The sequence below is a fragment of the Danio rerio genome, chromosome 19 (genome assembly GCF_049306965.1).
Source record: "Danio rerio strain Tuebingen ecotype United States chromosome 19, GRCz12tu, whole genome shotgun sequence".
NCBI classification, from domain to species: domain Eukaryota; kingdom Metazoa; phylum Chordata; class Actinopteri; order Cypriniformes; family Danionidae; genus Danio; species Danio rerio.
The window spans coordinates 34,321,159-34,347,022 of NC_133194.1; the positions used below are offsets into that span (position 1 = coordinate 34,321,159).

Consider the following 25,864-nt stretch of genomic DNA (forward strand, 5'->3'; position numbering starts at 1 on the left):
CAGAACAGTAAGTGCCCGTCTATGCGTTTCCATAGACCTTCCACTCTACGTCAGCACAAAGAAAGTGTTTTCCACTCAGCAGACACACGACAAAATAAACGAAATGATCGCAACAAATGTTACGTGGGGGGGGGGTCAAAAACAAAGTTTGGGTGTCTATTGCAAACCTTTCCATCTGCATTCTTTAGGGAAAAAACAAACAAATAAAACAACGTTACACAGGTCGTTCAAGTGATTCAAAGTAAGCTCAGTACCACTAACCAACTCAAGAACATCAGGTCGATCCATCTATACAAGTACTGCCAGTAGTTTAACAACAACAAATGGTATGTATGCGTGTGTGTGTATGTGCATTTCATAGAAAAGACGTTAAAAACAGAAAGCATACCTGATAGGCTCTTTAGCACAACAGTGTAAAATACAAAGCTGATTAGTATAACTGAGTCGAGTAGGCTTTACGATTATTAACATCATATACAGCTCGTAGGTCCAGTATTTTAAAAATAATAATAAAAATAAAAGCGTTACAGCACCAAACGTTTTCCATCATTTGGCAAAAAATTCAAGCTTTAAGTGAATGTCAAAATGCTTTATAAAGTGTTACTGTGATGCTGTGATTCAAATAAAGCTAGCAATAATATATTCCCCTTATATTTGAGTCTTTTTTTGTCTTTTTCTTATATCTCTCTGCTTTACGTTCTCTCAGCATTTTCAGTAGTTTTGTGTCCTGCGAAAAAATCTTGGTGTGCGTTCTGCTTGGCACGATCTAACAGCCCCGTATAACTTAAATCATAAATATGGCTGTGGTCAATTAGTCTCACAAAACAGATTTTTGGTTCCAAGATTTGTGCAGGGAAAGGAAAATATATATATATTTGTTATATATATCATAAAGTTTCATGACAACATTTAACTAGAAAGGAAAAACACACAGAAAAAAACATTTCTTCCTGTAGGCGGAATTTCTATAATGCTCCTTCTTTGTCGAGATCCTATGGAGCCAGATCAGTCCCAAAAATAAAACATTTAAAAAACAAAATTCATACATGCACAGAACAGTTCACATTTACAAAATCCAATTTGTACATCTGTAAACAGACAATTCATGAACTCACAAGTGAAAATCATAAATATTTTCGCCAAATGAATGGCAATTGTGTATTTGTGAATCGTGTTTTGAATTTACGAATGGGATTTGCTGTTTTTTAATCATTTTTTGAATTTATAATTTGGATTTGTGTATTTTTAAATTTCTTTTTTTATTTACGACTTGGATTTGAATATTTAAAAAAAAAATTTAATATACGAATTGGATTTGTGTATTTTTTTTTAAATTTAATTAACGAATTGTATTAGCAGTTTTTAATTTTTTTTAAATTTACAAATTGGATTAGCATATTTTTAAATTGTGTTTTGAATTTACGAATCGGATTTGCATATTTTTAAATTGCGTTATGATTATACGAATCAGATTTTCGTATTTTTGAATCATGTTTTGAATTTACGAGTTGGATTTGCGTATTTTTAAAGTTTTTTTTATTAACAAATTGGATTTACATTTTTTTATATATCTTTTTTGAATTTACACATTGGATTTGCATATTTTTGAATCGCCTTTTGAATTTACAAATTAGATCTGCATTTTTTAAATTGTGTTTTGAATTTACGGATTGGATTTGCATATTTTTAAACTTACGAATTAGATTTGCGTATTTCTAAATAGTTTTTTTAATTTATGAGTTTTTTGAACTACTAATTGGATTTAAATATTTTTAATAGTTTTTTTAATTTACGAGTTGGATTTGCATATTTTTAATAATTTTTTAATTTACGAGTTGGATTTGGTTCTTTTTAGTAGTTTTTTTATTTATTTCCGAATTGGAATTAAGTATTTTAGATCCTCGTTTTAATTTACGAATTGGATTTGCGAATTTATGAATTATGTTTTGAACCTTTCAATTGAATTAGCATATTTTTCAATCATGTTTTGAACTTGTATATCAGATTTTTTAAATGTGAATTGTGTTGCGGATATATGAATTTTATTTAGTAAATGTATTATTTTTGAGACTGATCTGCCTCCACAAGATCCTCCTTTAGAGCAACATATTATCAGGAAGCGCAGTTATAAACTGAAAATAAGCAGATGTACATTTAAAAAGAAAAGAAAAAAATAATAATTCTACTGTTTCATAAGACCATAATATCTTTCTTCATAAATTAAATAATTAATATTTCTTTTAATATGATTGGCCTAACTCAAAAAAACTAAACGCTGTACACCCTCATCCCCTACAAAAGAAAAACAAAATACATCACAGAAAAACCTGATTTTTTTTGTTATATATATATATATCATTATACCTCTTTCTCTGACACACAGAACAATCTTTAAATATTGGAGTCCCTCTCTAACAAAGCTATAGATCTCTTTGACATAACTTCACGTGCAACAAAGAGGTTTGATAGCACTTTGGAATTGTTGATTGTTTCCCAGCTATATTTTTTTTACTTTGCATTTTGATTCGTGTTTCTACCAGGTTATGTCTACATTAGTCCTTCACGGGGGTGGCACCAGCATCACCCTCGCAGTGGGATTGGTCAATCTCATTGGGCTCCTCCCCTTCTGCCTCCATGTCCTCGTCCCCTTCTCCGGCTTCGTCGAAGTCTTCATCGCGGGCGAACTCCAGGTCCTGCATGCCCTCCAGACCCTCCTGCGTGCCCTGGTGAGAATCGGCACACTCCACACAAACGCCGTAGCGTCGCGAGCCGTGCCGTATGCCCACGCTGGCCGCCAGCATGAAGATCTTCTTGCATACCATACATTTGTATTTCTTATCCTTTTTGTGCACCTAAAAGTGAAAGTCATAAATGGGGAGATTGGTGAGTGATGCAAGACGCATTGGTATTATGAGTGAAATGAGTCAGCAAGAATCTCTGTCGCGTGTTTGTGACCCTTGAACAAAAAAAAAACTCATATGGCTCAATTTCACAAAACCATCATATGAACCAATTTACATCAACTGAAAACCGAATAAACAAGCTTTCCATTGGACAAACATTCCATTTGTTAGAATCGGACTATATTTGACTAAGAAACACCTATTTGTATATCTAGATTGTATGGCATAAATAAAAATTGTAAAAAATTGAGATATAAATTTTTTTTTAATCGTGATATTGAGCAAATTGCATTTAAAATGGTCCAAATTAAGAACTTAGCAATACGATTTAATTATCAAAAATTACGTTTCAAATAAAATTTGTAATGACTTTTTTTTTCAAAGTGATTTTAAAACTTAAAACTTATGCAGTAGCTGGAAATATATTTCCTTTGATCCATACTTGTACACACAAACTTTCTTATAATCACTCTTTAGTAAGACATCTCATACTCTTTTTGTTTTTTAACATGTGTTTAGATATCCAAGTAAAATAAACCTAATTCATACATTTAATCAGGATTTTTCTTTTAAAAAAGTCCTGCCGTTATCAGCGCGCAATGATTCTTGGGACGTTCGAGGCCGCGAAGATTCAACTGGTTGTGTCCTTCATTTCTTGAAAAACGAAGGATAAATTTTGAGGCTGCGTTTGAAGGAGCCTTCGAATTTTTATTTTATTTTTTTAAATGAGACAGCCTTCGTCGCGCCACAACGCACACACTTTTAATGGATCCTTTGGAGGATGAGGCCTCTGAAATGAGACACAGCTATTGTTCTTAGATTTTATCAACAGTTCTAATTTAAATCCTGTTTACACCGATATTTATTACTATTCACTTTACTACTACTATACAATACTATTGTAATATGTACAAGATTATCTGTTCATATATATATATATATATATATATATATATATATATATATATATATATATATATATATATATATAGACATTACCTTTTTTAATTACCGGCCACTGTGTAGTTTTCCAATGTTACTAGCCACTTTGCATTTTCACTAGCTATAATTTTGTTGTTGGGAAAATATAATTTATATGCATAAATATGACTTTGACATACTAAAATACTTGATTTAAATTTTGTGTTATGTCTGCATGTTTTCTCATTCATTTAACTTTTTGTGTGTCGAGTATGAGCTTGCTCAATGAGCATGAGCAAATGGGTTGTGGTTTCATAGTGTTATATTGCAATTAGTGTTTATGTTCACATGACACTTCAGAGCTCAAAATTAAGGATTAACAAAATTTATCTCTATAACCAAACTAAACAATAATTATTTCTTAGCCACAAATTTTAAATGGGTCAAAACAAGCTAAATATAGCTGTATACTATGCTTTTTATTTAAAAAAAAAAAAAAACATTTCTTAAAAAGAAAGAAAAGCATTTAACTTTTAAAAAATAACTATTGTCATGTATCAAAACTATGCACAGTAATCTGTCCTGGCTAAAGATCTCTCAGATCACAGCTTAACTGCACAAAAATGGAGATTTGATCTCCCATAAAAGCAATATTGTAATAAAATGATTATTAATTAATAATTAAACAATTTTAACAAAAATAAAAGCAAATAAAACTAAGTAAATGAAAGCAGGTGAAAAAACATACCGTGTGTGATGAGGAAAGGATGATTACATGCACACAGTTAACTTTAGGCCAATTAATAATCTGTTCAAAGTGAAAGCAACCAGTGCTGCTTATAAAAAAACAAATTTTGAGCGCTTGAAAGCATCAGGACTGTGGGTGCATGTTCATCACTTTTTGTATAGTCTATTTGAAAGAGAACCGATCACAGCTGCGTTTCTAGACCCTGTTCCAGAAATGGTTGCTTTACGAAAGGAAATGGGAGCGTGCACGCGTTTTAAGCGTGCATCACATCAGCTGTTAGCGCGAGTGATCATCATCCTCTCATTCGGTATTCACTTGCTTTCTTCTGCTCCCGTGATCACAATTATTTTACCTTTCGATTCTAAGATCACATTTGCACACATATTGGGTCATCCTTATATTGTCGAACCCTGGTTTTAAGAAAACTACAATTTAAAAATGATTTTTAAACAGCCAAAGTGGCTAGTGGGATTGTCTGTCTAACCCGCCAAAGCTGAAATCTACCCGGTGTTATGTAAAGCCCTATATTTATATGACATATGTGATTTTATATGCTTATTTGTTTTCTTTTGAACACTCAAAACAAAAGCATCTATTATTATGAAGCCATTAGCATGCAATGAAAGCATGAAAGAAAATCTTAATTCTCACATAGATTACATGCCATACACTGTAGAACTTGATAAGTTAACTCAAACTATTTTGGGAAACCGATTGCAGCAAACAATTTAAGTTTTATAACCAAAGGGTTAGTACTGTAATCTTATATATACAGAGTCATATACATATATATTATTTGTGTTTATATAGATAAATCATTTAGAGTATTAGTAACAAATTTAAAGTTCAGTTAACATAATAAATTGAGTCCAAACAACTATATAGCTACTCAAATGGTTTGGTATTGCACAAGTAATTAATTGATTCATAACTCATTCAGCTTCTGTTCTGCTTATTATAATCAGGTTGAGTTACAGAACTCTTTTTTATTAAGTCAAAGTAACTTTGTAAAAAATGATGAGTTAAACTAATGTATTTCATTTAGTGATTTTCACTGTTCGAAAAAAATGAAAGGAAAAAAATAAAAGGTTTTGTAAAAAAAAAAAAAATCTTCTAAATAACTTTTCTTTAGATGTTACTTGAAATGTTTTAGACGTGATTCACCCTCCAACAACACTTGATCTTGTGTCTTACCAGGGAATGTCTCTTGACGTGTTCTCTGCGAGTGAAGAGCTTCCCGCAGATGTCGCAGCTGAATGAACGCACGCCTGAATGGATGATCAGGTGCCTCTTTAGTGTTCGCCGGTGCTTGGCAATGTAGTTACAGTGGGGACACTTCAGCTTATTGAGGGCGTTTTCCGGCGCTTCGCCTTGGAGAAACCACACAAACAAACAGGTTCTCAGCAATTTTCACACCGGTTTCTGAGATGCAAGTTTTCTCCATTCACTTTATCAACTTTAATTGACAGCTTAGCAGAAATACAGCAAGTGGCTTAATGTGATAGAGAGAAAATAAATGTCTGCATGAACCCTCAGTGTCATCCTTGCATAAAACAAAAAACTATAAACATGAAGTGAAAGTGTGCCAGTTGCCATAGAAACTTCATGCCGGAGGCCATAACTATATTAGTCTAATGCAATTTTCTACTTGTAAACAAGCTGCATAAAAAGCAAGATCTCTTTCCTTCCAGTCGCCGTTCTCCTGAACTAACATTCAAGAAAACAGCCTGATTGTTTATCTGGGTTAAACTACAGTGCGGACAAAACTGCAATCTCTGCTTTTTTGCTAGTGAAGACTCACTCAATTTCCCATGGGAGAGATGCTGTGTGACAATTAGACCAGAGCTGCCTGGAACTACTGCATGTGGGACTGGGGGGGGGGTGTGGGATCCAGCATTGTTTGAGCCAAAATGGGCAAAACAAAAGGGTCGTCAAGCAGGTTGCCAAGGGGGTGATGAGAGCCAGATCACCTGGGAATTCAATCGAAGCTCTAAACACCACCTTGCGGGGTGAAGGAGATCCCGACAGCAGCTGTGCCGTACGTTAGTGTCGGCAGGCTCGAAATTAAAGTTCAATCTGTTACTATGGGTTTGTGGGTACTTAAAATGGTTAACCATTAACCTGGATTCTCAATGTCCGGCACTGAGTAGTCATGAGACTGCTCTAGATTGTGCAAATGGCAAACTGTCCTCAATAGGCAGATTTAAAGAGATTGGTGGTAAATGTGTTCAAGGTTTTAACCACTTGACACTGACCTGAGGCCACTGAACCTAAACATAGGTTTGACACTACATTGTCTTACATCAATACGACATGAAAAATGGCTTGTGTTTTTAGTGATTCAGTCACAACTGGTCAGCTGAGATGTGCTACACTTGGTCTTGGATGCATTATTTTGCATGAGTCTTGCTATTGGATTTTATCTAGACTCTCCTGTCTTATTTGGTCACACTCTACCTTATATTTAAAGAAGACTTGACAAATATGATTGACTGAAAGAAGAAAGTCTTTAAATTACTAACAAGTGACATTGACTTTAATTATAACCTGTGTATTTTGGTGCAACATAGTGTGCTGTAATCGGATGTTATGATACCTTTTTTCAAAATAGGTCCCATAATGTAGAGCATTATGGGACCTATTTTAAGAGGAGGTACCAAAGGGGTGGAAATCTTTAATGAATTTAAGATCCGATTTCAATTAAAGGTGTCATAATCCGATTCCAAAATGAGTCTTGACCTACATTTTTACCATTTCTGTACAAAACCATCTTTCCAACTTTACATTTTAACCAGAAATGGAGCTCTGTGCTTTTGTTTATGATTGGAATTTATGTATGTAGTTTTAACAGCGTCCTGAAGCCAATCATACAACCGGACGAGACTTTAACCATCTTTAATCTGAATTAAGTGAATTCGGTAGCATATAGTACATGTGCCTTGTTTTTTTTTTCTTCTGTTTGTAGATTATGCATTCACAGGCTTACATCATTAGCTATGTTTTTATCCAAAAAAGTGAATAGAAAACTGGAATAGCACAAAATATGTGTGTAAAAAGCAGCGTTTCTAATCAACAAGTCAAAGAGAACAAAATCATCACTTTCTGATTTACTGGCACCAAATATAAAAATGCAAAGGGAAATTGCTGTGGTAGGAGAAGCTGCGTGAATCTTTTCTTTATTTAATAAATGACTTGTGCCTTAAAAGACAATGCCGAAACACAATGAGCATGTTCTGGTATTTGAAGGCGTCAGACACTGAGTACAGACGCTTTTCACAGTTCTGAAGGTAATGAATAATATAATAACACGAATACTGATACTCAAAACTATGCTCAAAACAACATTTCAGATGTTTTACAATGCGGTCAGCCGGCTGGTTTGTCCATTCACACATTTTGATCATCACATGATCTTTTATAACAAAATCGCATGACTTTTTTTAATGTGCATACTGGAATTTGTTTGGTAAAAGAGTTTCCATCATAGTTTCTGCGCATCTTATGGAATTAAAAGTTTATCCAACTCAGTTATGCACATACACTTTTATGCACATTTTCAATATTTATGCGCATCTTGGCATTTCCATCAAATCTTTTTTATGCGCATATCCAAAACGTGGATAAAAATAGGTGGATGGAAACAGCTATTTTGATCTAAAATAAATACAAAATCGATTTTTAACTTTTGAGAATTGATTCAGAATCATTAGAGAAAGAATAGCGATGCATCATTGAATACTATAATACTGATGTGTTAGGTCACTAGCTATAATTCCATCCACTTATTTTAATGTACATTTTGGATATGCGGATTTTAAAAAATGGTTAAAGGAAACGCCAAGATCTCATAAACTTTGATAACACATAAAAAACCTATGCACATTTTACCGAACAAATTCATGCGCATTAAAGTAATGTGATTTTGATCATGTGATGATACAAATGTGTAAATGGACAAATCAGCAGGCTGAGCATATTGTAAAACATTTAAAATGTTGTTTCGGTCATTCTAAAATACCTTAACCATTTCCGTATTAGTCTTATTATATTATTAATTACCTCTAGAATAGTCAGGAGCATCTAGATTCCACATCTTGCCATGTGTTCATTGCGTGTCGGCATTGTCTTATGAGTTGCAAGTAATTTATTAAATAAAGAGACGATTGTTGCAGTTTTTACCGCAGCAATTTCCATTTTTTCTTTTGATATTTGGTGCCATTTAATCAGGAAGTGACTTTTTTGTTGTCTTTGACTCATTGGATGGACACGCTGCTTTATTCGCATGTATTTTATTTGATAGACCAGTTTTGCGTCATAGATTTAATTAGCATATTTGTAAAAATGTAAAATTCTATTGGTGTAAATGGTGGACATATGGTATAAATAAATACAGGTGTAAACAGGGTTTAAAAGGGTGAAATATTGTGCCCAAACACACTCAATCAAAGATGAACTAATCTTTTACATCTGGAACAACATGAATATTGTTTGATGGCGAAATTTCATTTTGACTTTTAGCTAGATAAGATAATTTCATGCGACACTAGTATCCTCATGTCGCTGCTGCCAATCTTTCATGCCGTACTGTCCACTCTCACTCCAACACATTAGATATAAATCCCTGATAATTTCACGCCACTACGTGTCTCTATTCGTTAAGCCCTCAAACTTGCGTAAGGCAACAACTGTAAATGTGTGTCTGTATGGGTGTGTGAAGGAGATATGATGTGTAAATAAATGGGTGAAGCCCTAACAGTGGATCATCTTACACACTGTGGATTAGCAGGCAGGCGAACCAAAGCCGTCAGATCCCATTGTAAGTACCTCTGCAGTGGGTCCACTATGCCTGGGTCAATATTTGGAATGGCAGAGATAGTTGGGCTGCATTAGCAGGATTAGGGCGGGACGGCCCCTGGCAGCACTGCACCTCAGATGAGGGAATGGGGCTGTGTATGTGTGTGTGTGATGTGTCGCTAAAGCAAATCAACAGTTCAGCTGTCCTGTTTGGAAAGGACACAAGCATTTATGGTGACCACTCCTGTTGTTTGATGTGTGAGAGATAACTCATGGGGCTCATTCTAGAGCAGCATGAAAATATTTTTTCAGGAAGTGATTTACCATGTTCAAAGGTAAAAACGCTACCTAAAAAATGTAGAAAATGTTGTTCATTTGGGGCGATTACCTTATGGCATTTACAATGTTTGTGGGTAGTTTTCTAATGCAGAACTACAAAGAAGATTTTTAGCTCAAACTGTGGTTCTTGGTCATTCATAAAATGCAAGTCTATGGCTTCTGTCACTTTGGGTAGGACTGGGAAGTTTGGCCTAAAATCAGAATCTCAATTAATTGAACATTTTAAGTCGATTACAATTATTGAACAATTATTTTATTTATCTATTTAATGTTTTTGCCTTCATAGTTCACTGACATAGTTTTACTGTACTGTTTTGTACAGTAAATATGCTCACATATTACAAGTGAGAGATGTTTGCATGTAGGGTGCATTACTTTTAAAATAATTGGAGAAAACACACAGTACCCATCATCTACGATTCTTTATCGAACATCGACACTGAACATCTGAAATTAAAAACACACTGCCTAAAATGCGTCTCTCCGCAACACCCACCCTCGCCACCAAACTGACCAATCACAAAGCTTGTGATAGGCGTTGTTGTGATGTGTATTTAAATTTTTGAAGGCTGCGCCTGACCATACGCGTGCACTTGGCAGAAGTATAATATCAGAATAATAGAAGTAGAAATCATAATATAATAAGTAGAAATGTTAGCCTTAAAAGAGCAGGGTCACATGACTCCACACACGGTAGGAAAAGTAATTGAAAAAAATTGGCCTGGAAAAATTAAATCGATTATATGTTCTGTATGTCGATTTCCATTACTTTTCGATTAATCACCCAGCCCTAGCTTTGTGATTAAAAAAATACATGGATATTACTTCTGAGGATACAACGATGTCCTATGAAGTGAAAAGATTGATCTGTGCAAGAAACTAAAATTCTTTTTGTTGCAAATATTTCGCTTTCTACATTGTGTTTTTTACTCTCAAAAGTGAGATTTATATGCACTTCATCAATGACAAAGGGCGGTTAAAAAAGCAAATAAGTTTAACTTATAAAATGGCTCAAGGCTGATTTATACTTCTGCGTCAGGCAATCGCAGTGACCCACGGCGCCTGCCTTGCGCGTAGTCATGCATTTATATTTCTGCATGCTTTTTGTGTTGCTCTGCAATAACACTTCCAAAACGCTAGCTGGCTGTAGGTGTGTATGTTCCTCTGTGTTTTTTTTTTCTTTTCCGAACACTACCGCTAAAACTCACTCATTTAGAGGCGGGAAACGGCAGACATGTAACAACAGTAACCATAAGGTAAACACAATGCAACAGTTTCCATCTAGAGCTTCTTCACGTGATTTGACACTTGTAAACACTCGCTCCAACAGGTTCGCACGGCTCTCAGCACCGCCCACACTTGCGCTACCAAGACAACCTTTCACAGAGCTTACTCTACGTGTCGTTGCGACATGTAGTTACATTTTTAAAGATGTGCGCATTGGCAAGGGATATGCGACCGCATGAAGGCTGTGCCGGATCACACACACACATTCGCTTGATGAGAAAGTCTTAAAAATTAAGCAAAAAAAAAAAAAGTAAATAAAACACAAACTAATTGAAAAGACAAAAGCATGCCAACAATTTAATCCTGAAAATGTAAATATATCTTTATAATTACATAAAATAGACATAAAACTAAAATGGCAAAATAAACATTTTTAGAATGCATTTGAAGTTTAATAACTAGAAATAAAGATATATTGCTGACATAAAATGTTAAACTAATAAGATGGATGGTGTTAATAATTGCAATTTATTATAAATGGATAGATGAATTTATCTCCTATAAATCTATCTCATACAAATAATTTTAATAGTTTAATTTAAAAGCATTAACATAGTAAAAATGACACAAATTAAGTCACAAGCAAAAACCACTTCAGTGGAAAGTACCCCATGTGTGAAAAAGGAAGTGGCTAGTCAACATGGACCCAAGCACAAAGACGAGTGCATAAGCATATGTAGGCATGTGTAGGCAAACACACCAACACACACATGCCTTGCAGGTGCGAGCCATGAGCTCTGCACATTTAAGTGCCCTCAGGAATATGAGCTAAGTGCATTTGAGAGCGTATAGGAAGCCTGAGGGTAGAATGTTTCCCCCGCTTTACTTCATTATCCTGCATTAGAGGAGTCGGCGACGGCGAGAGAAAGCCTTTTCTCAGAAGCGCGTCACTTAAGACATGATACTATAGCACGCGCCGCTCTGCTTAATGGGGGCAGAGAGTCTGAAGCATGACAGCTCGGCAGGCTGGAGATTACGCAGGTTTTTGTGGTATGAGGCACAGGGAGGGCAGACTCCCTTAATAAGAACTGAAGAAAACGCACTGGCTGCTCTAATTAAAAAGGGAAGATGGTCTTGTGGCCTTGAGCTACACAAGGCCTGAGGAAAAGCAATCATGAAGTGAGACCTTGGTTGGCTGACGGCCACAACTGAAGAAAAGAGATACGTTTAAGAGAATGGGCCTTCAGAGTTACAGGAGATACTTTAGACACATCAAGTTATTATCAATTACCATGAATTTCTGAAAGGCCGTTATAATATGAAGGAAACTCAATGGCACCAGGGAGCAAGCAGTAAGGCCCAATCCCAATTCTATTTTTTTACCCCTACCCCTTCCTCTTGGCCCTTGAAATAGAGTGTGATAGGATTTTTAAAAATTGTTTCTGTCAAAAGCATGACGGTAAAACACGAACCCTGTTATAATTGTATTAAAACATGCTTGTTTGTTGTAAACATTCGTAATAATGAGAAAAAAATACTAATTTCTAATAATCTAATAATAATAATTTCCTGACTTCTGTGTGCAGCCATTTTGCCATTGCAGATGGTGTATTCTGGGAAATTTTCTTACCTCTTGGTTTCGAGTGTGGTCGTGAAAAATCTCTGTTTAAGTGGCTATATCTTTTCCCCTTAGCCCTACACCTTCAAGCTAAAGAGAATTGGGACACCACTACCCCTTTACGTGAATGTGCAAAATGAGGGGTAGGGGGAAGGGCTAAGGGGTAGAATTGGTATTGGGCCTAAGTCAAGATTAAATTAGACTGAAGCTGTTAATATAACAAAAATGTAATGAGAATAGCTTGGACTTTAGGCAAAGTTTGCAAAGAATGAAACACTTCATACAATGTCAACACTCATTGGCTAAAACTTAAATGACAATGATAATCTTAGCAGAAAAGGAAAGTAATTGGCAAATCAACGCAGGTTTGTTGCAAATAAAAAATGTTAATAAATGCAGAAATTTTATCTCTAATTTTATTGTTTTACTTAGTACTACGAGTAATCAGACCCCCTAGTTTTTTGCAAACATTTTTTTCACTGATTTTGTGGTGGTAATTCCTAGAAATTTGCGAACAAAATTTTTTTTTATATATATAAACTCCTCCAGGTGTGCCAGTTTTCCCCATAAGTCCAAAGACATGCGGTAGAGGTAAATTGGGTATGCTAAGATTGACCGTAGTGTATGAGTGTGTGTGTTTTCCAGTGATGGGTTGCTGCTGGAAGGGCTGCTTTAAACATTTGTTGAATAAGTTGGCGGTTCATTCCGCTGTGGTGGCCCCAGATTAATAAAAGGACTATGCCGAAATGAAAATGAACGGATGAATAAATATAAAAAATAATATGATCTAACGGTAGGGATTAAGCCAAAGATAGGTTGTAGAACTCTTATTTTTATCCACAATCTTACTTTCTCTTTCTTAGAAATCTTTCTTAGATTTCACTCCCTGGAGCATCTGACATCATGTACCTCACTCAGAACATGCATTATGGCTTCCCCTACGGTAATACACCCAAAACACGAAGTGCCGCAAAATTCGTCAATGTTCTCTAGTAAACGGCAGGGAAACAGTTAAGCGAAATAATTTTTTCAATTTGGTACATATCATAACACCAGCCGTTTATGTAAACCAAAAATAATATCCTTCAATTCGGTCACGTCCAGTGGCCATCATCTTTGAACCAATCTCATTTATTGTAAGCTGCTTGCTTTTCTGTACGTTTCATTGCTCTGTTTGTTAGATGTTTGCTCCCACTTTTTTTTGCGATCTGAAGTGCGTCAAACACATAAATTCACTCAATTTGCATCACAGGATGTCTAAACACATCTTTGCATTGACTTCACATGTAAATCACTCGCGTTTCATCCATGTCTGCTTACTGCATAAGTGGCAAAATTCTCTTCACTCTCATGTAATGTAATGATTGTGAGGCCGCAGGTGAGACGTCATTTTTTGAGAGACACTTACATCACGTGCGCTGCATGTACAGCGTCTATAAGTCATTTAAAACAATTAATTGCAATCTAAAATAAATATAATTTGATTATATTATTTGTAATTAGATGTTTTAAGAGATTGTATTATTATTTTTCGTATAAATAAATAATTTTTAATTTTACGTTTTTGTTTTTTTTTGTTAATTTTTGTTGGATTCACCAAAAAAACTAGGGGGTCTATGTAATACTGCATCAGGCCAAAGTGTTTTCCTAAAAAATCTGTTCACTTAAGGGTCATATTTGAAATGCCTCTAGGCAGCATTTTTTGCAGAAGACCTAATTATGTAAATGGCAATATACTTAAGAGTACTTGCTAAACTTGCATTCAGGGTGTGTTCACAATTGTAATTTAGTCCTCTTAGTTTGTTTGGTCTAAAACAAAAAATGTCTGCATGTATCTGAAGCCTGTATTGAACTGCAATGACAACACTGAGCTTTCTATACTTTTATGGTTGCAAAAAAGTGGTGCGTTCATTAAGATGTCATTTGAATTGCACAAGATTTCATTTGGCACTTCAGGTTGGTTGCGCCAACAAATGTGTGCAGTTCTAACTCTGTTTGTATGGCAACTATAGTTTCTAACGACAGCAAAAATGGCATAATTTTTCCAACCCCCAGTTGGTAAGAATGTGGCACTTGTTCCACCATATTGTGCATCGACTCATCATGAACTGTTTGATCAGACTCAAAGCTGGATATAGGGTATGTTTTTCTTAATACAGCAGGCACCATATTCAAATTTATGTAAACAACCTAAGATCTAATCGAATCCCAGATACAGGCCATTTTTCTAAACAACTTGTATGGAAATCAGCTGAATGTAAACCATTTACATGCTGAAAATTTGCACAGAATGTACTCTGCATATCAAATTCACAAGTAGGGCTAGTACTATGATAGCAAGATATTTGGAGCATGGCATGACCTCTGCCTCAAGGCTGTGTATTCTGCCTCTGATAAACACTGATTATACCATTACCAAAAGGCTTTACAGAAATGCATAGAGGCCTTTGTGTGAGTGTGAGAGTGAAGTGTCAGAAACACTATTGTCATACATGACAACCCTAATGACAGCACTGAAGTATGCTGATGAGTCTACACAACAGGGTGGAACATTATTCAAATAACCAAACTCCCACAACCGGAATGAACTCAACAGAAACATACAAGGAAATACATTGGGGGGGGGGCGGGCTGTGTTACTTGCTGGGTGTGTTATTCTCTGATGAAAATGGAATTGGGCTTGTTTTGAAGAGCCACTCAGACACTTGTCTTGCACAGAAGAGAAAGGCATGATGGGTAACGTACCGGCATTCTCTGAGAGGTAAGAGAAGTCCTCTCTTGTGTAGGAGGCAGACGGTTGGATGAACATGCCCTCGTCAAAACCCTCTTCGGGCTCAGGTGGGATGTTGTAGACGAAACGCTTGGCGGCTTGTTTTTTCCGCCTTCCACTACCTGGCTCAGAGCGCACCTCCTGCTTGACGGTAGCCCCATTGCTGGGATCTGGGTTCCAGACAAACACCGGACCCGGTCCCTGTGGCTCCGTCTCTGTGGACTCGGACGAGTTCTCCCCACCCCAACCAGAGCTTCCCAGCGCACAGCCTTCTCCCCCAGACACTTCCACATCGCTGGGTTCATCCTTCACTTGGCCTTGGACACTGGCCTTGATGGATAGCTTAGACAGGATGCTGGTGGCCCAGAAATTGCTAGGCTTCTTGTCGGCACCCTGACAATCTTTTGCCACAGTCCGCCTCTTATTATAGTCAACCACCACAGAATCGGGGGCTTCCTGCTTGATGCTAATATTAAGGGCGTCTTTGATAAAGGCGCGACAGGACTGGACCACCTCGGTCATCTGGAGGTAACTTGCCACAGACATCACCTCGATGGCATTCTGACTAGTGAGCAAGAGGTTGCCAGAGTAAAGGAAGTCCAAGATGACAGAGAAGCCCTGCACGGCTGCCACATCCAGGTGTGTAATGGTAGTTTGGTCACAGCTCTCGCTCTTTGTCAGACAGTAAAGGGTCTTGAAGTAGCGGCTCCCGGCGACCAGGATGTTCTTGTGTGCTCTGAACACCTGACCGCTCACTACGATGTTGACATCACAGAGGATGCCACTCTTGCGCTGTTTGTCCAGCTCCTGCAGCAATTGGTAGCAGTACGAGTTCTCGTTGGGCTTGTTCCGGTAGTCCTCCACCTCCGGGCTTTCCGCGTCCTCTGGCCTTTCCATCTCCTGGTGGAGTGACAACAAACAAAAATGACAATCAGCATTAGTATACAGTGTAAACACAAAGTGAAGGGCAGGTGTACAGTGACAACTCTGACAAGAGAACTGGTTTAACAGGCTGGAAAGCTGCAGTACTGTGGAAACTATAGCGCTGTGCGCCGATAAACCCCCCTGCTCTCAGGATGCACGCACTCTGCCCTTGTTAATGCTCTTTAAGAAGAGAAATATTTGGCCATTATCCCATCCGCCATCAATCTCCATCATCTGCTCTCACAATTAAGAGAGAGAGAGAGAGAGAGAGAGAGAGAGAGAACCGGCTGGTACCTACCAGTGGGAGTGAATCTACACAATATATTTGTGGATTTCAAAGCAGATGTCCTAATCCATGCAGAAATTTATACCACCCTACATTTTTTCTCCTCCTACCACACAGCTGGGTTTTTTGCTGGAGTATTTCAGATTAAATCTGTTTCTCAGGGCGGAGGCCTTCCCAGCCCCCCTCCTCCACACTGCTGGGCTTGTCCTGGTAGATGGGGTTATTACTGTAGCCTGATCCAGCTACAGCAAGCCCGACCAGTAGTCAGAGTGAGAGAGAGAAAGAGAGAAAACGCAACCCCATTTCTCCACACAATGCCAGTCTTTTCCTCCAGGCTCATTGTTCACTATTGCTTGCTTAGTGCTACACTGAAGCTTTGTGAAGAAAGCACTTACAATTCTCTAGCACACTTACTAGTGAAGGTTGCAAAAGACTAGCCTGAATTACAAAGTCATTACTGGAACTCAATTCAGTCATCTTTTACTGACTTCATGTTAAAAACCATGACTCATTCCAAACATGTCACTTTCATTTCATGTCTCTATTTATATCATTAAAGCACAAAAACATTAGTTATATTAAATAATAATAAACAACTATTTTATATTTAAAATAAGGCATGGCTGAATTTTAAATCACATGATCATTGTAATGTGCTGATTTGGTGCTCCACAAAAAAATATTTCAATAAATTTTGAAACCAGCCGTGCTGCTTAATGTTTGCATTCCATTAATTGGGTCACATTATATTTAACCTCTTATCTTTTAGCTGTGTACTTTAATGTGTGCATAAAATACTCCTATTTCTATATCTATCTATATTTCTATCTATATTTCTATCTATCTATATATATATATATATATATATATATATATATATATATATGTAGATATATACAGATAGACATATATATATATATATATATATATATATATATATATATATATATATATATATATATATATATATATATATATATATATACACACACACTGAACCTATAGCAGGTTCTCTCAAGCTGCCAAAATAATAAAAGCACCATAAAAAAATTATTAAATATGACGTGTGCAAGCTATCACAGGCTTCTAATATCATAAGGTGCATCCCAAATCACACACTTATGCACTATTCTGCACCATTTTCTAGTATAAATAGTGTAAGTAGTGCGTTCACACTGAAAAATTTACCCCTAAGAATTGAGACAGCACTACAGCACCTGCATCGAGTGACAGAACATTGTGGGACTGCTGTACAGGATTTATGATTATGGATTATGGATTTCAAGCGTGACGATAAAACATGTATGCAGTTATGAGTATATTAAAACATGTTTGTTTCTTGTAAAAATTCATAATAATTACAAAAAAAAAATCATTTGTGGATCTCTTTACTTCCGGGCGCAACTATTAGCCGTTGTGGCTGGTGTATTCTAGGAAGTTTTTGTACCCCTTGGTTTCGAGTATGGTCCTGAAAAATCTTTGTTCGAAGGGCTATTCACCCCTTCCCCTTAGCCCTACGCCTTCAAGTTAAAAAGAATTGGTACACCCTATTCCCCGACGTGAACGCACAAATCGAGGGGTAAAAGTAAGGGGAAGGGCTAAGAGGTGGAATTAGTATTGGGCCTTATGCAATCGGTAAAATGAAGTGTGGAATGATGGAAACTTCACGCACTCAATGAACGCAGCTTTGCTCACGTAGCGGAAGTGGTGGAGCTTTTGGGCAGTGATGTTGGATCACTTTATTTATTTTGGATTGTGAAAGCAGTATTCTCCAAAGAGAGTGATTATACCCATGGCAAGTATTTTTGGGTAGTTTGTCCATTTCTGCTTAGTAAAACAAATGTTAGTGTTACATTTGAGGCAACACTACATTCGTATACTATGCTGTTCAGTGTGTAGTGCATAAGTACATGTATGGTGTGCCATTTGAGACACTGCAATATTACAGTTGTGTGTGAGTAGTGACTGAAATGTAATGTTTGGGTGTTTAATATTTTGTGGCTCAGTGGTGTTCATACCATTTCTCTGTTTGCTTGAGCCTCCCAAGTCTTTAACATTGACACAACCAATGGTGTGAGATGAGACTGTTTCCTTGAACAATGGCAGACATGGGCGTGATTGGGAAACCTGCTTGAAAATGACTTTTTGTGCTTCTTAAAGAAAAGTGGCTCGGCAAGTGTAAATAAGAGCTGAATGGAAAATGTATGGTTCAAGTATGTTCAAGTGGGGGAAGTATGATTGTTCAGAAACTTACTTAAAATGATTGAGACATTTATTAAGGAATGAAAAATCTAATAAAATCTTAAAAAGCCAGGACTATTGGGTTCAGAGATGTCTGTTGAAGAGCAGGTTTGAAGAACGAGGATGAGGCGGAGGAATGGGGGTGTGAGACAAGAATGAACGTCCGTTTGTGGTGTCACAATGTCCCCACTATTGTTCGCCTCGGTCCATCCAGAAGGACAGAAAAAACACTTTCTTTCTCTTGCTTTCTTTCTCTCACATACGCTCACACACAGTTCATTCTTTCTCCAGATGTGCCACGTGTGAATGTGCTACAAGAGAACAGATGCTTTCCAAACATTCCCCCATTAAAACCTGTCAAAATGAGTTTGCGGTGACAGTTTGATATCTGATGTATTTTTAAATCTGAAATGAAGATTTGTTAGTTACTGTCTACAGTTTTGCTGTCGAACCATTTGTATTAAACTTTTTTGGTGCGCCATTAAACCTTGTAAACAGTAAAACTTTGCAATGAAAGGAAAACATATTACTTTTACAATATCTATAAATGCCAAAGTTATGATCTCATACGGTTGATTTTAATTGTTTCTCAAGGCTGTTTTTACTCACTACTGTCTAAATATTGTGTGAAACCCTGTAATTAGTTAGCTGTTTTACACTACTGTACAAAATAATGTAATACTTCTATTCATCTAGGATGCATTCAATTTAAAAGCAAAAGATTTGCATATAATGCTTCAAAAGATTTTAGGATTCAATTATTATTATTATTATTATCATTATCATCAAAGACTCATTTTACGTGGACATCAGTAATATAATTATTTGCCATAATATCAATAAGACAATCATATGATTAAGGTGTTGCTCTTTGGATGTTTTATTCATATTCCCGTTTTACATGTTATACCACATAATTCGATTAACGTCATTGCGCTCATGCAATTTCGGGTGTTTCATTTTTCCTTTGTCGAATTTAACTGCAGTTTGGCACTTTCACTTTCATTCAGGAACATTTCCAGCATGCCCCCCATGACAAATGAGATATTGGATGAGAGTATGAACTGCTGTTGTTTTAATGGAAGTTTATACCGCACACCATTTGAGGGTAAAAAAAAATGCATTCAACAATGCAGGTTTCTGTAGTCCTTTCTGACTTGGCATGTGCAGAGAATAGTGTCAAACAGCTGTGTGTGTATTGAGTATCCTGTCGCAAAATTCGGTGGTAATACTTTGATTAGGGTGTTTACATGTCTGTACTGCACTTCAATAATGTGACTAAAATTGGCGTACTCCACATGTCTTAATTCAATTTCTGTTTAGATCGATTATGACTTAGTCGAATTAAGGTAATAAATAAATAAATAAAAATAAATAAATAAAATTTGCTGTTTACATGGTAGACTCTTAATCAGAGTTTTGTCTTAATCATATTAAAATTGGATTATTGGTGTCCAAGTAAACGTACTCATTGTTACTATAGAAGTAGCAATAGTAGTAACAATAATAATAAATAAACGTTTTTTTGACAGCAAAATTATATTACATGATGGATCATGTGAATACTGGAGTAATGGCTGCAGAAATTTAGCTTTGCTAAATATAAATATATACAGAAAGCAGTAACTTTGAATTATAATAATTCATAATATTAGTTTTACAGCCTCAATCTCCATGAGAGAAATCTTCAAAAACTATAATCTTTCCGCCCCCAAACTTCTGAATGGTAGATAAAAGAAAAAAAACTTTTCAGAATGAGAAACATCAAAGAATATAGGAAACTTTTTTTTTCTGATACAAAAAAAAATATTGTATTCGAAACTTACTGTGGTTTCTCTCTCTAGTTTCTCAGCCCAGACTTTCATTTTGATGCGAAACGGGAACATTATACAACCACCACCAATACCACTACCCTACTCCTGTGCAGTAGTTGAGGAGAGAGTCGTCTAAAGCTCTTCAGGCAATGTGTTGCCAACACCCATTATTCTATTGTACACTTCCAACGTGTTCCATTTACAGCAAGCCAACAATAGCCCCAAAATTTAAACACATAGCCTTCAGCAACAGAGAGCCGTGCCTTTATCACCTACCAGTGCCGCAGTGAGAATACACTACGCAAGTGGCATGTTAGGGGGACATTGTGCCTCAGACAACAGGAACGTTGGTTTTGTTTTCCTTGCGCATAGTCTTCCTGAGCCATCCCAGCCCCTGAGGCCAGCGCCTGGTCCCCTCATCCAGATGCATGAACAATGCAGCAGTGTGCTTGACCCAAGGTGTGGGAGGGGAATGCCAGAATCTGGGCCTCCCAACAAAGAGCAGGGCTCATCGATACAAAATTCCAGGGAATTCTCCCCCACCAGCACCAACAACAACAACGCCACCACAACAACCCCCCCTGACCCAATACACACATATCTCAGAGCGGCAGACAGCACTGGGGTGGAGACCCTCGTCTTCATTGGAGCTCACTAATAACTGGAAGAAAGGGCAAATAGTTTTAAGTCCAGACAGGAGAATGAGGCATCCCAGATACCCTGCTTTAGGGCTAATTAAATTACAGGAGCTTGATATGGACCAGTGAAGAAATTTAGCCCATTATGACGGACAGTCGCTGCACTGAAAAACATAATGGATCACAATTATGAAATTGGCTATTGGAGGATGTGGCCTACCAGAAAAGTCTCTCTCTACTCAGACAGCCTAATGTTCTGCACAGCCCACTTTAAGACAGATGCTATTCTTCCAAGATATTGTGGTCTTCCTGTCAGCTATCACACACTTTTTGACAAAAGTAAATCATAACTAGATAGATAGATAGATAGATAGATAGATAGATAGATAGATAGATAGATAGATAGATAGATAGATAGATAGATAGATAGATAGATAGATAGATAGATAGATAGATAGATAGATAGATAGATAGATAGATAGATAGAATTTGTCTATAGTATTTGGGATATTTACTAATGGATGGATGGATGGATGGAATTAGTATAGTATAGGAAAACAGACAAACATTTATAATTTGTCTATAGTACTTGGGATATTTAGTAATGATAGATAGATAGATAGATAGATAGATAGATAGATAGATAGATAGATAGATAGATAGATAGATAGATAGATAGATAGATAGATAGATAGATAGATAGATAGATAGATAGATAGATAGATAGATAGATAGATAGATAGATAGAATTTGTCTATAGTATTTGGGATATTTACTAATGGATGGATGGATGGATGGAATTAGTATAGTATAGGAAAACAGACAAACATTTATAATTTGTCTATAGTACTTGGGATATTTAGTAATGATAGATAGATAGATAGATAGATAGATAGATAGATAGATAGATAGATAGATAGATAGATAGATAGATAGATAGATAGATAGATAGATAGATAGATAGATAGATAGATAGATAGATAGATAGATAAGATAGATATAATTTGTCTATAGTATTTGGGATATTTACTAATGATGGATGGATGGATGGATGGATGGATGGATGGATGGATGGATGGATGGATGGATGGATGGATGGATGGATGGATGGGTGGGAGGATGGGTGGGAGGATGGATGGATCGTTGGGTGGATGGATGGATGGGTGGGTGGGTGGGTGGATTTAGTGTAGTATAGGAGAAACAAACATTTATAATTTGTCTATAGTATTTGGGATATTTACTAATGGATGGATGGATGGATGGATGGATGGATGGATGGAATTAGTATAGTATAGGAGAAACAGACAAACATTTATAATTTGTCTATAGTACTTGGGATAGATAGATAGATAGATAGATAGATAGATAGATAGATAGATAGATAGATAGATAGATAGATAGATAGATAGATAGATAGATAGATAGATAGATAGATAGATAGATAGATAGATAGACATCTTTAGTATTTGTCTATAGTATTTGGGATATTTACTAATGGATGGATGGATGGATGGATGGATGGATGGATGGATGGATGGATGGATGGATGGAATTAGCATAGTATAGGAGAAACAGACAAACATTTATAATTTGTCTATAGTATTTGGGATATTTAGTAATGATAGATAGATAGATAGATAGATAGATAGATAGATAGATAGATAGATAGATAGATAGATAGATAGATAGATAGATAGAATTTGTCTATAGTATTTGGGATATTTACTAATTAATGGATGGATGGATGGATGGAATTAGTATAGTATAGGAGAAACAGACAAACATTTTTAATTTGTCTATAGTACTTGGGATAGATAGATAGATAGATAGATAGATAGATAGATAGATAGATAGATAGATAGATAGATAGATAGATAGATAGATAGATCTACAGAGCTTTAATACGCACAATCGATGTCAGACAATATGCCAAGTTTTCTGTGCGATGTGTGTATTTTTGCACATTTATAACACATTCAACTCAATACAACAGAAACAGTACTGTGAAAAGGTTGACTGACAGAGGTCACTTCAAAGTGAGCGAACAGGAAAGTGTTACAGGGTTCAGATCTGCTGGAGCGTCTTAACCCCGTGTTGCTAGGGAGTCAGTGGTAATCTCCTCCTCCTTTCCTTCCTAATTAGTGAGGGGTATAAATTGAGTTAGTGGAACACTTTGTGTCACCCTGATTAGACAGACTGGACGTTATCATACCACGCAATCCTTAAGGGATTTCACAGGCAAACCAATAACACGGCATCTTCTGGGTGGAATTAAGTATTTGAATCAGTCATTCTGTGGCTTGATAGAGCACATGGAATCTGAAGCATTACAAATATTGATCAATAACAATTTATCTTAAACGACATCTCCTCCGGGTATAGAAGACAGAAGAAATATGAATCAAATTTCACTTTTGCAGTGCATTATACGAGCAAATGACCAATAGAACATTGTTCTGGTGTGATATGACTTCGAGTCTAATCTCATTCTGCTCATTGCAGTGGTCTGCACGTATCAGGCATTGCTGTCCTTACAGGCGACATAATTCACTCCAGTCCAATGTAGCAAATGACACACACTATCTATGGATCTTGGGGAGTCACCTAACACAATGCCTCTAATTTAGATGCCCTAAAAGGGGAGGGTGAGATGTGCCAGAGGTCACTTTTTACAGCGAGGGGGTTGGGAAGGGGTGCGGCTCCCCAAAGGTAGCAGGGTCAAGCCCTTGCCATTGTGTGACCTCTGTGGCAATCAGGTTAGTTACCCTGGTAACCAGGGTTGATAATTACAGTGCAACGCAGGAAACAGAGAGAACATTTTGAGTCACAATCTCACTTGCGGTCTGTTTAATAATTGATATCTCGTATTAAATCCTACACAATCACACAACGAATTCTTGTAAAAAAGGAAACAATATGGTTTCTGTAAGGCTTTAAATGAGCATATGACATCTAAGATAAATATTTATACTTTAAACGAGGCAGTCGAGGGTTTTAAGCTCCCCTCACGAATTGACAGCGCTGATCCAGTTAGCTCACACATGCTAACCTGCTACCTCCGACTTGAGTATAGCTAACATACTTGTTAGCTCGCTAAACCTCTTCGAAAACAACATTCCCACTCTAAAATAGGAATAAAAACGTCGACGTTTGTTAACGAAACACGGAACAACCCTTTTAAACTCGTCTTCGTCGGCGGTGCGAGTGTCCCCGTTATACCAGACTGCGAACGTACCTGTTTGGTCGGGTCATTCCTGCCGTGCTCCGAGGACAGGTGATGTCTCAGCAGCAAGGCCCGCTTGTAATTCCGACTGCCTTTTACCAACTCGTCGCTGTTGTTGGTGGCGATGTTATGGCACCAGGAGCAAGACATGAGTCCTGTTTCGTGGCTGAATCTGAGCCAGGGAAACTCCTCCAGCCAGCAGGCTTGGAAGAGCGAGTGTTTCTGCAGCAGCGTCTGAGGTCTCATCTCCAGCAGCGGCTTTCTCGCGGCCGTTTCTTCCGCCTCTCCCGTGCTCCCGTCCTCCCGGTTCACACCGTTGCCAGTCGCCTTCTTACAGCCCTCGGTTTTCAGCATTACGCTGTTTAAAACGCCCCTGTCATTATGTTTCCCCGCTGTCCAAGTGCCCCCTTCCGGGTCCTCGTCCTCCTCTGCCTCCGGCTCCGTGCTGTCGCTGACAGACCCCCCGCCCTCGACTTTCCCCAGCGATGGTCCTTTCGCCCCCAAATCCCGATCGTCCTCCTGATCCGGTCTGTTCCCGTTCAAATGTCGGTCTTGACAGGCCGGGGCCTCACAGCTGTTGCCGTTGCTGCCTCCTCCGACGGCGCTGGGACCGGTGACGGCTAATCCACCTCCTCGGAAAGCCAGCGACCTGCGGTTTCGCTCTCCGGACATTTTTCTAGAAATAAATTACAATCTTCACTTCCTCAACAAAACAAAAATCCGATCGCGGCTCTCGTAAATAAAGTATTCCGCATGAAATGAGCCGTTTTTCCGCGCTCCGGCCTCCTGGTGAGAGTATGTAGGTTATGCGGAAATAAATAGGGGTTTTAAAGGCATAATGAATTTCAGGGTTCTGTCTGCGTCCGCGCAGGCCCCGCAGAGGTCGAATGGCAACGACTTCCCCCACAATGCATCTCGGTCAGAGGGAGGAGGGGGGGCTCGTGTTAAAGGAAGATGGGGGTGACGCCGAACAGCCAGGGGTCTTTTGTGTCGATGACTGCACCCATTTTCCGCATGCTTTTTCATCTAAAGGGCTACACGTCTCGAACCAATAAGTCTTTGTATCCCTTTCACGCCCTCCCCGGCGCGTGACATTACAGCCGGCGCTCCATGTTTGTCGCGCGAGTCCCGATGATCAGGACAGGTGGGTCGCTGCTGACTCGCTGGAGTAAAAAGCTTCTCGCGATGAATGCATGCATAGGTGTATTTTCCAGGTGGTAATGGAGGTGGATGGTTAAATATACAAGTTTTGACACTGGTTGATTTTTAATACATATTTCATCACACAATTTGAAATATCTGGAAACTTTAATACTGCATTGTATTACAAATACAGATAGTTAAAATACATTATCGCAGCGAAGCTATATAAAATGCAAGAAAAGGCACTGTCACTGTCAAAATAGTTTTATGTTGTT

The 25,864-nt window shown here is 37.4% G+C and overlaps 1 protein-coding gene across 1 annotated transcript; it reads right to left on the reverse strand.

The window, feature by feature from the left end:
* Positions 1–2,552: 2,552 nt before the first annotated feature.
* zbtb10 (zinc finger and BTB domain containing 10) lies at positions 2,553–24,873 on the reverse strand. Its single transcript, NM_001128539.1, is given in 4 exon segments — positions 2,553–2,852; positions 5,767–5,942; positions 15,296–16,220; positions 24,459–24,873. Coding segments are annotated over 4 exon segments (1,743 nt in total). The 5' UTR covers positions 24,801–24,873.
* Positions 24,874–25,864: the final 991 nt, after the last annotated feature.